This window comes from Oryzias melastigma, linkage group LG17 (assembly GCF_002922805.2).
Source record: "Oryzias melastigma strain HK-1 linkage group LG17, ASM292280v2, whole genome shotgun sequence".
Lineage (NCBI taxonomy): Eukaryota > Metazoa > Chordata > Actinopteri > Beloniformes > Adrianichthyidae > Oryzias > Oryzias melastigma.
The window spans coordinates 32945326-32960896 of NC_050528.1; the positions used below are offsets into that span (position 1 = coordinate 32945326).

The 15571-nt window shown below is 38.2% G+C and overlaps 1 protein-coding gene across 1 annotated transcript in view; it reads left to right on the plus strand.

The window, feature by feature from the left end:
* The window catches only part of LOC112150849 (integrin beta-1), a 33591-nt gene that overhangs the window by 6413 nt on the left and 11607 nt on the right, over positions 1–15571 (plus strand). The window contains exons 2-7 of the mRNA XM_024279368.2: positions 6312–6378; positions 6682–6767; positions 11669–11885; positions 14165–14335; positions 14413–14651; positions 14748–14903. Of these exons, the coding sequence (XP_024135136.1) occupies positions 6312–6378; positions 6682–6767; positions 11669–11885; positions 14165–14335; positions 14413–14651; positions 14748–14903 (936 nt within the window). The remainder of the gene's footprint in view (positions 1–6311; positions 6379–6681; positions 6768–11668; positions 11886–14164; positions 14336–14412; positions 14652–14747; positions 14904–15571) is intronic.

Consider the following 15571-nt stretch of genomic DNA (forward strand, 5'->3'; position numbering starts at 1 on the left):
ATTTAATCTTGTTTTAATACCAGAAACTAATGAAGGACAGAGGCTGCACAATTCCTTATAAGTTTAATAAACTATCATCTTAATTGTCTCTATTTTTAGTTAGTTTAAAGCTAATGTTGGTTAAGATCTGTGTTTTACATCCACTTTGTGCATGACCCGATTAGTCGACTATTTGGAAAAAATAATTGGTGATTATTCAACTATCAAAATAATCGTTTGAGGCAGCACTATTGCACAGAAGTTCAGCAATAAAAATAAACAGATAAAAACAATAGAAACTGGATATTGCCCAGCACTACAGCAGACGTGCAGTCGAGTCTTTTTTTTTTTTTTTAATCTAAAATCTGCATAATGATAATTAAAAGACCAAACTAGAAAAAATATGTAGCTGGAGCGGGACTTGAATGTATTTTCACTACTTCTGTGATGGCTTTAGAGTCCATCACCAGCTTTTTCCTTTTTCCTTGCACGATGTGTTGCAATTCTTCATAGATCTTGCTTTGTCAAAACTTTGTGTCATAAGTGACACATTAACTGACTGCAAAGGGTTTCTGTTGTTTGAACTTTTTTGCTGCCGTCTCTGTTAATCCTGTTAGTCAACAATCAGATGTGTTTCTTCTTATCAATTCTGCTGTACTGAATTCCCCACAAAAAGATGAGAGAATCCAACAGAAATCAACAATGTTTTGGTCCGAGGTCAAAATCAAAATCTTCTTTTCACACCTGCAGTTACGCTGAGGTTTAACCACTCTACACATTCATTATTTATGTTAGCAAAAGACAGCATTAGCAATGCAGTCACTTCATTATCTTGTTGAGCAGCACTCATTTTCTGGAGGTGTTCTATCTTGTGTAGTGTGTGCGTTTATGCGTTTGATTTTGGTATGACACATTTAATATTTGATGGTATATTATGTTTTTCTTGTTATGTAGTAGTGGATCTACAAAGCAACATAGATATGACAGTGAAACAAGTTACATAAGATACCATGAAATAAGTGTTGTTAAAACCCATGTAACAAACATGTTTGTGTTGGTTTCTCTGTGGTCGGTTGTGTGTTTGCGATCTATGTGAAGGTTTATGGTGGTTCTCTGAACGACTGAACATCCGCAGTTGTCAATAAGCCCACACCCTCATTCAGTGAGTCAGATCAAAGTTCATAAATAATACAGAAGTAACTGCATGAAAGGAGTCGAGCTTGAGCTTTTAGGAACCATCAAACCTGTCATTTTTGGCAGCAATGCTTCTTATAAAAGATAACGTAAACATATTTGTTGATGTCAGTAAGAGATAGAAGTTTTGTGGAAGTGAAATTGGTTTGCTTCTGTTTTCTTTAAAAATGGTGTGCCAACCAAACCACAGAAACGGAAACGATAAACTCTATAAGCTACAGGTCTTGTGGTTTCTTTTTTGCTTGTTTAAAAACTGTTATCAGTGGTGCAATCCTCAACTCTTCATGATGATTTAGAGCAGGGGTGTCAAACTCAAGTCCTCGAGGGCCGACGTCCTACTGGTTTTCCAGAAATCCTGCCTCATCTGCTGCTGATTACCTGGATCAGGTGTGTTTGGCCAATAAGGAGCTTCAAAGGCAGGTTGGTTGGGAAACATGTAGGGCACCGGCCCTTGAGGCCTGGAGTTCGACACCTGTGATTTAGAGGAACTGTTTTTGAAAAAGCAGGGACTTTGGTTTAAAAAAAGATGAATTTTGCTTTTTCTCTTTAAAATATTTTTATGTTATTTTTGTGATTAAAAAGCTGATAGTCTGGCAATTGTTTTTGTTGAATTCATTTATCTATTCTTGGAAATTAATTTAATCTTTCAATAAACAACCCTTACATGTCTATGGGGAATTTAACACATAACAAGTGCTACATTTAAATCATTAGAACTTGTGCTAAATAGTTGAAACCTGCCAAAAATTCAATACAATAACCTCTTCAAGGGCTTCTCAGTTTGAGTTTTAACGCTGCCCTGCCGGTTAATGTGAAGAAGTGAACTCATTTAACAGCAAATGCTTCTTGTTGGTCCTTCTGTAACCTGGTCCAGATCACATGCTGACTTAAACCTAAAGCTTTGTATAAAACTTAAAAAAGCAGCCTAAACAGGGAAGCCAAAATGATTTGGTTTGGTAAAACCAAACGTTTCTTAAGCTTAAAGTCATTGAAGTGTCAAGAAAGAACTGTTTTTGTTCAGCTTACACCTTTTGGTTTAAATGATCTGATAACCATTTTAAATTTTAGAAAAAAAATGTCCGCTCAAACCATAAAAAAGATGGGCCTCAGAATCTGCAATTTGTCTTTAGTTGGACAAAAATGACCCCCCGCTGGTTGTAGTGCATGACCCCCCGTGTCTGACCTGTGTGACCCAGACTTGTTTTGCTTTTACGGATGGAAAACGGCACCATGTGGCCTGGTGTGAACGAACACAGCAGGCAGGTGTTCTCAGGGTAATACACTGATGTCCTGCAAATATATTTCCTTGGGATTCAGTTATGTTCAGCTGTACGCAGAACAGAATAAACACTAAAAGAAGCTTAAGAAAAAATAAAGGTTAAATAGTGCATAGACATGATGGGGTTTTGAAAATCTACATTTCAGCTGTTTACAGAAAAATACTAAGAAGCTATTTGTTCTGTTTCTGTCGGCTGGAATTCCAAATATGAATACAAGTAATTATTCATCGAATTGAAGCAGAACAGTTATGAGGTTTGATCAGGCCCCAACAGCTCTCTGATCACAGCAGATGGGACTTGTTGGAAGGTGGAAGATGCAGATTGTTTGAGTTTGAACAGCAGTGTAGATTTTTCAACCAGTAATGATGTTGAGACTGTTGCATTTCTACAATAGCCTAGCTTAATGAGGCAGTTTTTTAAAAACAGTTTCAGTTTGTTCCTGTACAAAACTTGCGTTTTTTGTTTCAGGCATCTAAAAGAAAATCCAGATTTTGTCATTTTTGCTCTGTCTTCTTATCTATTTTGAATCGTGTGAATAAAACTGTAAAGTTAAAACAGATGTAACAATTGAATGCATTAGAGCACTTTAATTACCTCCTTAAGGTTGTCTGTAGAATCAAACCATAAGGTCAATTTTTGACCGGAACTTAGCAGCCCTTTTTTAATTTTCATGAATCTAATCTATTATTTCAGACTTTGCATTTCTTTTTATGGTTTACATGGTATATAGTCAAATGTCATGTCACTCCTTCTTGACTGCAGTCAGAGCTGCATTTCTGCTCAGGAACTCCACTTATGCAGCCTCCTCTTTACAAATACAATGGAAGGAGAACATATTTGTTGTGTGAATATGCATTTGAATTTAGGTCATTTTGTTAGGAGAAAATGTTTTCTCGGTTAGTCAGGTTAGTCGAGGAAGCCACCTGGAACCTGGTTATTGGACACGTGAATGCAACTGCTAGTATGTGCAGAACAATCCAGAGACCTTACTTTTACAGAATTTGGATGAAACGTGTTAGAAATCTTTACAGTATTCATTTTTTACATGTTTTTTAATCGCACATTAGTGGAAAAATAATACAAAGTCACGTCATTGAGGCGTAATTCCAGTATCCAGCTGTTGGCTACTGTATGTTTCTCACAGTAATTTAATGTCTGTGACTGAACTGATGAGAAACATGAACATTCAAGCTGCCCTTTAGTTACAGTTCACAGGATGTGGTTGATTTGTCTGAGGCACAGATAAACAGGAAATGGTGCCCCTTTTCTATGAGCAGCCAATCATTATTAACTTCCATTAAATCAACTTTAAAATGTCTATGCTTTCTAAAGCTGAGCAGACACTGACTGTGATATTCATCAAGGAGACTGTCGAGACATTTTTATTGATTGGGCTGTTGTCAACCTGGACAGAATAATTATTTTGTCCGTCCCAGATTTTGGCCTGTTTTTTTAGACTGCAGCTTTTCCTTGTTGTTAAGAAAGACTCAGAAACAAGTTGATGTAGTGCTGTGTGACAATTCTTACGCATTAGCTCCTCTATTTCTGATTACAGCCGAGTATCGCTGTCAAGCAAATTAATTGAGCTCAATTTATAGTTGTGGTCACAGTTTCATCAAATACCCATTTAGTTTTTAAATTCCATTCTACAACCAGTTTAGTTTGTCAGGATGAGCACTTCTGAAATAGCTGAGTTTCACATTCTTGCACGTATAACTAACAGAAAAGCTTTTTTTCTGCATCTGTTTATGGTTTTGCTGAATAGAAATTGCATTTACAAAGATGACTGTGATTCATCAGTTTCTCTAAACCCAGCCCTTTTTCTGGTGTTTAATACAGAACATGTGGACACAAAGCCTTATTTGTTTGACATTTTGAATTGGATTAGATTTTCAGTTTTATCTAAAACTTTAGTCACAACTGCCCCCATGATTGTACAGGACGCAAAAGTGGTCCATATCAAATATCGAGGTCGTAGACCACTTGATGAGCCCGTAAAGTAAAAAAGCTCATGCATGACTTTTTCTATGGGCATGCTGCGGGTGACAGGTCATAGTGAACATGTAAAGAACATGCAAGGGTAAGTAAGAGTAAAGTAGGTCAAACACAGAATTTTTGTTGCATTTTTCGAACTACTCCAAATTCGGCGCACAGTATAAAAGAGTGTGTGCTCCTTGCACTGAGCCCAACTGTTAAAATGAGGAAATTAGACAGTGTAGTCTTTGTGGGCCTCTTACAGCTGTAGGATAGCTATCACCTGCATATCCTGTGTATTCGGCATTGCGGACGGTCAGTTATGCATACACACCAAGCTTGTGGACTGTACTAAAGGATATGGGGTTTTATACATGCTGATAGCATATGGCGTTCACACTGGCCTATACTAGGTCGTGTTGTTGGAAGAGACTTGGTGCAAAATGTCGAAGAAGTGCAAGTCTTATGAATCTTTATCAGACTTTTTCTTTCACAGCTGTATTCTGATATATGAAAGATTTGGTGTCATAAAATTCCAGCTGGGAACAAACTGCAGTTAATCATTTCTCTTTCATGAGAAATTTTGAAATGGTTGGCATTTTTGTGTATTAAAAAAGACACTACTAGATGTTGCTACCAAAGCAGAGTCCCTGATTGGTCAAAGTTCAACTGGTTTAACTTTTGTCACGCTTTCAACAGCTGTGTGTTTTGTGTGTAGAGCCCAAAAACGCACTTAAAAACTTGCGTAACAGAACTGAAACCCACATCAATTTTGATTGGTCCTTCGTGTTAGCCCCGCACCAACGCGCCACAACGGGGCCGAAAAGTTTGAAATTGAAATTTTCAGATTTGAAAACAAAAAAAAAAAAGTTTAAACTAAAAAACAAAAGTTTTGAAATTGAAATTTTGAGTTTTGAAACCTAATAAACAGAACATTTGAAGATAAAAATAATTATGTTTGTTTTAGAATAGCAAAGATTTTGGACATTTTACTTTTTTTTTTCTTTGGCCAAACACCAATATTTTTTTCAATTTGTTTTATTTGGGTGTCAAGTAGTATTGACCCCAATTTAGCTCCATAGACTTGGGCTTAAATGATGTGGAGATGGATTGCAGGACTGTTATGTTTGTTCTTTCTGAACCGCCACTCATCATTTACAGGAAATGCTTAAGTGTCTTCATCATTTTAGGCATATGAGCCACGCAAATGAAGTGAACTTCATCCATTCAGCTTTTAAACGTCTGCTGAGGTCATGGCATTCCTGCTCATCCACCCTTTTTGTGACTGAAATAAAAATGTCTTTCGTGGGTTTTTGTTGCTTGTCTTCCAGCTTCCCTATTCTATCTTTTCTTTGTTGTGGTAATAAACTTGTCCCGGCGCAGATGTCCAACTCCAGGCAGAAAGAAAGGAACCGCTGGTGAAGTGGCAGCTGCCTGCTGCTCAGTGACTGTGAATTGTTTCTCCTTATTTGGGCAAAATAGAGGTTTATTCAGGCTGCCTCTTTCATAATGGTAACAGAGGGATTCCATTTTATTGCAAAATATGAAGATAGGTGCTGAAATTGGTGGAGAGTGGAAATGGCAGGTCTGAACATCTTTTCCTCTTTGCAGCAACAAGAGTAAATGCAGGGAAGAGCTGATTTTAAACGCTCACTGTGTGATCACACCTTGTAGATGTGCTAAGAGTAACTAAAAAAAAGAAAAAGATTTCATACCACATCACATGTACACATAGTTTCCGGTTCAGTATGAGGAACTTCACAGTTCTCTGTCCCTCACCGACTTGACCTGCGATTAAAAAGCTGCAAACCCTTCAGTAAAGGATGTACGGCTTTTAAGAATCACTTTAGTTTATGCTCACTCAATTTATTTTTCTTGTTCTAGATGGATCTGCGGCTTCTTTTAATAGCAACTTTATCAGCGGTCCTTGGTGGCAGCACGGCACAGCAAGGTAAGGAACTGGAACAAACTGTAAAACTTTTTATTTCACCTATTTATTCTGTTAGACTGTAGCTAATCCATCACAAAACCGAATGCTTTCATTTTAGACACGTTATTTACAATAGTAAAGAACTATTCCTGCTCCTCAAATGTATTGCACTACGCCTGCTTTACTTCACTTGGAGTTTGTCCTTCGTAAGTCTTCACTTGCTCAGCTGACTCATGGTTTTTGGGCTGACAGGGTTTGAGGGTTTGTGTGTAAAAGCTGTGGTGAGTCACTGAACTGATGGAAAATGTGATTTTTGATTTTCAGATGGCAGCATGTGCATCAAGGCCAATGCGCAGTCTTGTGGGGAATGCATCCAGGTCTCAGAGACGTGCGGATGGTGCACAGACGAAGTAAGGCCAATCTGTTTGATTGTTTTGACTCAAGTAAAACAAAGTTATTCTTTTTGTTCAATGATTGTTTTAACAGCCAGTGAACATTCCAGGTGTCTGAAATACAAATGTAAAATGTGTCTAATGGTAACGAGACATTTCATCTAAAAGTTTGTAATAAAACTATTGATGAAGAATCAATTTAGTGAATTCTATCTAAATGTATGCAACACACTTGGTTCTCTACAAATTTTGACATAACGGCTCAATTTTTCCTAACCTACAGACGGCTTCTGGTCATCTATTCAGTCAGCTGCCAAAGCCGTGTGGTTGATGTAACCACTTCGCCTGCAGAGATGGTTTCTGTTTCAATAATAGCAACAGCTAATTTAACTACACCTTCAGTTTGAAGTACACAGTGATTAAACGGGTTGGAGAAGACTACTCGAAAAATTAATCTGACTCATACTACCACCAATCATTTCTACAAACGCACGTCTTCTGTTACTTTCTCAGTGGTCAGCTTCTTTCTTCTTTCAGGTGTAGAGCAAAAGGTTCTGCAGAATCGCACTGATGCACTCAGATATTAACAGTCTAGAAGTCGTTTTAAGGCTACACGAAGAATAGCATAGGTCAGTGGCCCCCAACCTTTTTCAGGCCACAGAGCAGTTTCATGTCGGACTATTTTTACGGACCGACCTGTACAAAACTGAAGTGGGTGTTTGATTTTTGGCTTTCAGTTTCTCTTAACTTTTACTGGTAAAGTTTGTCTTCATTCTCTGTAAAAGATCTGAAGCTGCTTTAAACTTTATTTGGAAGCTCAATTTTGTGTAAGGACCATTAAAATCGAATATAGGTTTTCCCTGAACCAATCACTGTCAGAGTGGAAACTAAAAAAAAATCCAAACCAACAAAAAAAACTTTTTCCAACTTTTAAGATGCTACAGATAAATACAAAATAAAACTGTCACTAAAACTAGTGTTTTCTAAAGTGCTTTACTGACATCATTCAACATCATCACACCTTCAGACCTGACAGAATCTGATTTAAACACTTTTATTGACATGCAGGGCAGAATATTCCAAAAACTAAAGTAAACTGTTGTCAGATACTCATCCAGAGCAGAAACCAGACAATAATCACTAAAAAAAATGAATTCTTTATGAAATATTAGTTGTTTTTCGTGAGGGGATAAACGGGGGTTATAGGGTGGTGTTATACAGTATTCTGCATCTAAAATCTAAAGTTTTTTGCTGATCAAGCTCTGTGGATAAATTGAGTGTTGTGTTAGTCTGGGGGTGGAGCTGTCAGAGCAGACTCCTCCCAGAGGGAGCTGTTGGCATCGATCTTACATCAGCACGTTTCCACCCGCTCGTTTTTGTGGGTATGGGAGGGGCTACTGCAGAAAGTGCAGGTTTTTAGAGGATTACTCTTAAATGCATGAACGGATCAAAATGCTGCTTTGGGGTTCTTTATAGACAGGAATGAACAGTATAATGCACTTAAAACCTCATAAAGTAGAATTTTCATGATAGGGCCCCTTTAAAATCAAAGTGATAGATGTATAAACTATTTAATATTCCAGTCATTTAATGGATATTTAAATCATTTTAAAAAATGTTTTCATCTTTCTGCTGCTGGCAAACAGACAGGACAAATTACTAATAAAATCATTGCTATTCAATAAGGAAGTTTTGAGCTTTCATTAAAGTCAAAATGACATTCACTTTGTCATTTGAAATGTCATTTCTGTGTTGTGATATTGATTGTGGTGAGCTCTGATTTCCTTGAATTCTTCAGCGAGTAAGAACACATCAGTGTTGCAGTGCTTGTTCAGACAGACCCGAATTCTTCTGCGATCTTATCTGCTTTTCATTCTGACTGCTGACTTATTTTTGGTTTTGAGGTTAGAAAACCACAACCTTTCAGCTTAGTTTAATTAGAAAGAAGAAATGGAACTGTTCATTAGGGAATTAATTGATTTATTTTTGTAGTCTTTAACTGCAACATGTATAATGACCCATTCTATTGAAAATTGTGTTTTTGGTGTTTTAAAATGTTCTTGTAGCATTTTTTTTCAGAATGGAGGACATGGTTAAAGTAAAGCTGTATTTCTGAGTATTTCTTTGTTCAAATCATCAGAGGTAGATAAAAACATGCGGTTTAGGCAGTGACTGTGATGCCAAACTCTCCCAACTCCGCTCTAATTCTGATGGATTCGCTTGGAAACAGTCCCGCCCACAACTCAGAAATTTCTAATGAACTGCTGCTGCTCTAGAGAAGCTAAAATGACACTATCTAAAATAAAAGACCACTGGGAAGGCTTTTACAATAAAAAAATATATATAGTTGGAGTGGGACTGTAAGAAAATCTAATTTAATAATGTGAACAGAATTAGATTCTAAGAATCACAACTAGAAAGGATGCATTACCTGCATGATGCTAGTGTGAATGCTTTTGCTGAACGTAGTCAGAGAAGATGCTGAAAAAAAATAACTTTATTTGCTGTAAAATGTCCTGAACTTGCTCAATGTTTTGATGCCAAACATGCATAATTTGAAGAAAGTACACAAGAGTTAGAAACATTTCCAAATTATTTTTTTAATTTCTTGAAAAATCGCGAAAATTGCGAAAAATTTCAATAATTGGTTAAAATGTTAAATTTGCGTAAGTAAAAGTGCAATAATTAATATCCTGAACGTGCTGAATTTTTTGATACCAAACTTGCATAATTTGAAGAAAGTGCACAAGAATTTCTTGAATAATAATAAAAAAAAAATCTTGAAAAATCGAGAAAATCGTGTAAAATTTATAAATAACAAAAGTAATGGTGTGAATTTCCTGAGAGTGCAGAACATTTTCATCGTAAGGTTGCAAAGGTTTCGAAGCGCACAAAGAATTTGAAGAATTTTGTGAAAAATATTGCAAAAAATGTTGAAATGCGTAAAAGGTATGAATACCATAAGTAAAAGCATGAATGTCTTTAGCATGCTGAACATTTTGATACCAAACCTGCATAATTTGCAGAAAGTGCACAAATATTTGGAGAATTAAGTTGGGGGGAAAAAAATCACAAAATTTGCATAAAATTTCCCAAATTTTATAAAATTTCACAAAATGCGTATGTGATGGTACAAGTGTGAATGTCCTGAACTTGCTCAATGTTTTGATCGCAGAAATTGGGAAAAAAATTCCCTTTCATTTTTAATGAGACTGAAAAATTGCATAAATTGCTTAACATTTTAAAAACTGTAAAATGCACGAAAGCACAAGCAGGAATGTCTTGAACATTTTGATATAACGTTTGCTGAAATTGCTGAAAGTGTGATTTAGGTTTTTTAGAATAATAAAAAATACAGAAGAATAAATAATTAATATTAATAATAATAAAGAGAAAAAGGGTCGCTATAGTGTGAACGCTTACAAAGCATTCACACTATAGCGATCCTTAGTCCTCATCAATAATTGGATATTTTTTTGTTATTCTCGTAGCTCTAAGAAAATCCGGGTTTTGCGCTGGCAGTTTATTAAAAAGAAAAAGCCTGAATGAAAGTTGTTCCTCCATCTTTTGTGCTCACATCCCCTGTTCTGCAAACGTCCTGCTCCCTGTTCTGTGTGTCTACAAACCATAATGGTTTATTGGTGTCATGTGGTTTTGGAAGAATTGGGTCAATGTGGTATTTTAGTTTTGACTGAGGTCATTGTCTGAAGTTCTCCCTCAGACGGCTGGTGGGTTTTCATGTAAGGGATAATACCCGACGAAGTGTGCATTATGAGAAATTAACGCACGACGCGGAGGCCTAAACCGTCCGACGCGAAGCGGAGGACGGTTGCCTCCGTGAAGTGCGTTAATTTCTCATAATGCACTCTTCGGAGGGTATTATCCCGCTTATACCATGGTCTTTACAAAATAAATAAACATTTAATCAATATTTAGTACTTTATTCTTGTTATTTCTTTGGTTTAGCTCATTTTTTCACACAAAGCGGACTATTTGATCATCCGTGATGCGGTTTGTTGTCACGGTGACATGAAACACGGCATGAAGCCTGAAGCCGTTACAGACCTCAGCTGCAGCGGTAAAGTGTCGCTGTTTTGAAAGAAAGACCCGGACAAATTAGGATATTTTTCTTCTTTTTCTGACGTTAATCCTTCAGTGAGCAGCTAGAACATATTCAGCTTCTGTCTGTGTTTCATTTCACGGCAGGTTCGTTCTTCTGAGCTGCTCTAAAATGAGAAACTCCCTCTTGTGGTGAAACAGAAGACTACACCTCTCATGTCGAGTGGTGTTTTATTAGAAGGAGAATAACCAATTTGTCAATATTAATTTACCTTACAGAATGAGATGAATATAAATGCTGGTCGCTACAATAAGTTGAATAAAGCATCAGTTCAGAGATAAAGTTCATCCATTACTGCTTGTTTTGTCCAGACAATGAAGGAAAATGTGTTTTAAAGAAGCCTGCGCAGTGATATCGAACGTTTGGTCTGTGTGACCGGAACTTCTTTTTTAGGTGTGGTTTATCACCGTGGTATATCAGTTTTTAATGCACACCCAGTAGCCAATCAGAATCGAGTATTCACCCAGACCATGGTATAAGTGCTGTTAATACACAGCAGACTTTAAACCTGATCCTCTTGGTCTCATGCGGCTCATGCAGACTGATTAACTAATCAGAGGGTTCAGGAAACCACTGCTAATGGATAGATTTAAGATTTCTATGACTTTTGTAGAAGGCTTTTAAGAGTCCTTGATGTTTTTTAGTCTTTGGAGAACCAAAAGTATTTAAATATTTACACGCTGTCCAAGTTTCCAGTTTTGAAAAAACTTTTAAAAAGAATTCTGTTCACTAATGAGTCATTCAGTGGAACTATTTCTATTTATTGAAACAACTGTTTGCTCTCCCCGCCTCTGCTTAGAACTTTCTGACAGTGGGTGAACCCAAATCTGCTCGCTGTGACGATCTGGAGTCCCTGAAGAAAAGAAAGTGCACAGAAAGCCTAATTGAGAACCCCCGTGGGAATATCATTCTGGACCAGAACAAGCCGGTTACCATGCGTAAAAAGGACGAGAAAGTGAAGCTGGAGGACATCACCCAGATCCAGCCTCAGAGGGTGACCGTCACGCTACGAACCGGTTAGTAATCCCCAACCCTTTCAGGGGGTTAGGCTGATGTCTCCAAGCAATAAGAGCTGTTGTTTTACTCTGTAGTTATTTTGAAACATTCCCTCTGCAGATCTGGATCTTAATAGTCATTTTTAAATACAAGCCAGTAAATTGATGTAATAAAGTAGAAAAATAGTTCAGTCGACCTCTGATCGCAGGTTTGATTCCTGCTCTGCTCACTGGAGTATGCTGAAGTGTCTTTGAGCTAGCGCATTGCTCCTGATGGCCGGGTTAGCATCCGTGTGTCACTGGAGGAAAAGAATGAATAAATTATTTGTTCTTTGAAGAAGCACTCACGCTGCTATGAGCTGTTGTGGATAAACTGTTCTGTAAATAACAGATAAATACTACAGCATTATTTTAACTGTTTATGTGACATTGACAAAAAATGTCAAAAACTTATTAACTTTAGTGGTTTTAAAATGGAACCAAAAATGAGCAAAATCTGATGTCCTGGGCTAATTTTTGTTTCCACTAAGCAGTCCGGTCCGGTATTTTGAGCATTTCCATTGTAAAATGGACTCATTAAACAGTCCCGACCCGTCCCACTTGGGGGCCCCAGCGATTATAGGCCCATTGAAAAGTGGGATGAAACGGTTGGGGTGAAGCTGCTGTAGCCACCCGTTGATTGGCAGAAAGTGATGAGTACTTCAGAACGCATCAATAATTGCTCATTTACACTAATGTTTCTGACGTTTGTAAGCATTCTGGTTTGTGCGGTTTCTTGTGTTCCCTTTTGGTCACCGTCTATATTGAAAATGCCTCCAAACAGCAAAGTCTAGTCTGGGGTGGAATTACAAATGTTCCGTGCCATCCTCTGGCGACAGCTTGATACTGGGTGAGCTAGCAGTGCGCTAGCGGTCTACACTGCTCACGAGCCCTGAAAACAAACCGCTCAGTGGGAGTGAGGTTTAACGGAGTGGAAGCGTTTACCAGAATTAGCTGGACTGGACTGGACCTCTCCTTACTGTACCAGACCGCTCAGTGGAAACGAGGCCTTACTGCAAGGGGGTCAAACTCAATTTCACAGGGGGCCAAAATTTTTAAACTTTAAAAATTGAACTTTTTAATATAACTATGAATAAAAACAGGTAGGAATATGATTCCAGAATAAATAAACTTAAACCTTAAATAACTCTCAATATTTTACTCTCCATAAAAATATATTTTCTCAAAATTATGCAAGTTAGAAATAAGCGCAAGATGACATTTGGACGTTAATAACAATAAAATAAAATGATCTTGAGGGCCGGATAGAATTACCCTAGAGGGCCGGATCCGCCCCCGGGCCTTGACTCTGACTCATGAGTGTTAGTTATATCCTTGCATGTCTGATAATGGGAAGACTCCATCCTGGTTTATTTACAGACTAATTTTCAAATTACTCAAAGATACCAAATTTAAATACTTTTATAGTTTTCATTTTTTCCCTATTTTTAAAGGGTAAACATTTTGTCCAAACTGGCTCGATGCCTCTTGATGAATCTTGATTTTTGGAAACAGAGTTTCCTTGTAGCTCAGATTTGTGATGGGATTTCTTTTGGGAAAAGCAACACTCATGTCGTTCTGACATGACAGTGGTCGAGTCATAGTCACAATTGTCCTTACGGGTGGATAAGAAAAATGTGCAAACCTGTACGAGGCATGCAGAAGGCCTGCTGGAAATATTGAAGTCGTAGACCGCTCTGTGAGCCCGTAGAGAGAACATTTTCTCTTTCCTGCTGCAAGTGACGGGTCCTAACAAACACTGAAGACTTAAGAGTGAAGACACAGGATGATTTTTTTTTTTTAATCCCACAAATCATGTGGAGTGGAACGAGGAAATAAGACGATCAGTATAGTTTGTGTGGGTATCCTATGGATGCTTGCGGATCACCTACACATTCGTCAGTACTGGCCAGTACTCACACCTTACTAATGACTAGAATCAGTTTCACTGTACAACAGCATCGCTCGTACGTCATAAGCATGCATTACTGTTGCAAGTACTTGATGCACGTGTTACACGCACAACAATTGTACATTCTATTTTAATGGCCACACAAGCCTCAAGGGAACTGCAATATAAACCTGAGCTCACCTTAAGACGCAGCCGCTCCTCTCTACGGGCCAGATAACCCAAAAACCTGCAGCACTCGAGTGGGTCAAGGTCCAAACGGGCGCATGTGTCAAAGCCTTAATAGAAAGAAGTCATATGTTTCAGACTTTCTTTAGGATCATTTTGTGTTCTCTTGTGTTTTATGTTTAAGGCGAACCACAGACCATAAACCTGAAATTCCGGCGGGCTGATGACTACCCCATCGATCTGTACTACCTGATGGACCTGTCCTACTCCATGAAGGACGATCTGGAAAACGTCAAGAACCTCGGCACTGAACTCATGAGGGAAATGGCTAAAATCACCTCCGACTTCCAGATCGGTAAGTCTGGATCTGAACATCTCTAAAAGACCAGGTGTTGCAGATTTCATCCCTTTATCCTCTCTGATCTCCTGAAGGCTTTGGCTCATTTGTTGAGAAAACGGTCATGCCGTACGTCAGCACCACACCACTCAGAGTGATGAACCCGTGCTTGGGCAACCATAACTGCACCAGCCCCTTCAGCTACAAGAACGTCCTGTCTCTGACCAAGGATGGAAAGAGTTTCAACAACCTGGTCAGTCAGCAGCAGATCTCAGGAAACCTGGACTCACCTGAGGGCGGCTTTGATGCTATCATGCAGGTGGCAGTGTGCGAGGTGACTGCGGGCTTTCATTTTTTAACCGAAAAATTCACATTTTTCTTAAGATGAACTAGAAAAACATCAAGAATTATTTACATTTTGTGATTTCAGAAAATAATTGGCTGGAGAAATGTGACTCGACTGCTCGTGTTTTCCACTGACGCTGGTTTCCACTTTGCTGGGGACGGAAAACTAGGGGGCATCGTCTTACCCAACGATGGGCAGTGCCACCTGGAGGGCAACATGTATACTATGAGCCACTACTACGTATGATGTCTTTTTTCTATAATGCATTCTGTACAATGTATACAAAGCGTGTGTAAAAAGTTGCTTTTCACTGTTAACTTGCAAGTGAATCCTGGTGAGGTGCACTACAGTGTGAATGCAGTTAAGCATTCCAGGGAACCAAATGGGACCATTAATCATAAGGAAGGAGAAAAGTAATAGTATTTTCCCTATTTTGTGCTTGTTTAGTAAATATTGCCGTAAACAAGCAACTGCTTTGACCGGTCAACTGTGAAGTAAATGCAAAAACAAATGTAGCCATCGCGTTCATTTGAAAGAGTATCTGGACAACCCGGCATTTAAGAAACGCTGTTTGTTGGAGACCGGCTAGTATTTGACTCACAGACGCAACTGTGAGGTGTAAACGGGGTTTATTTGGCAGTAAAATTCAATTGATACCATATTTATGGCCACAAAATGTAGGCAACAACATCAGATCAACACGTCAGGAGTTAACAGCAGCGTTCCAAACAGGAAGTACCTGCTGGCTCCAAGAAGTCCGAATTCCCTCCCTTATCCCTAACAACTAAACTATGTAGTGCAGGACTATCTAGTGCCCTCGATTTTAAAAGCAATTTGGACAGCATGCTTTTTTTTTTTTTTACGGCAAGTATGACGTCATCAATTCCAAGAAGTGAAAATCGAATCAA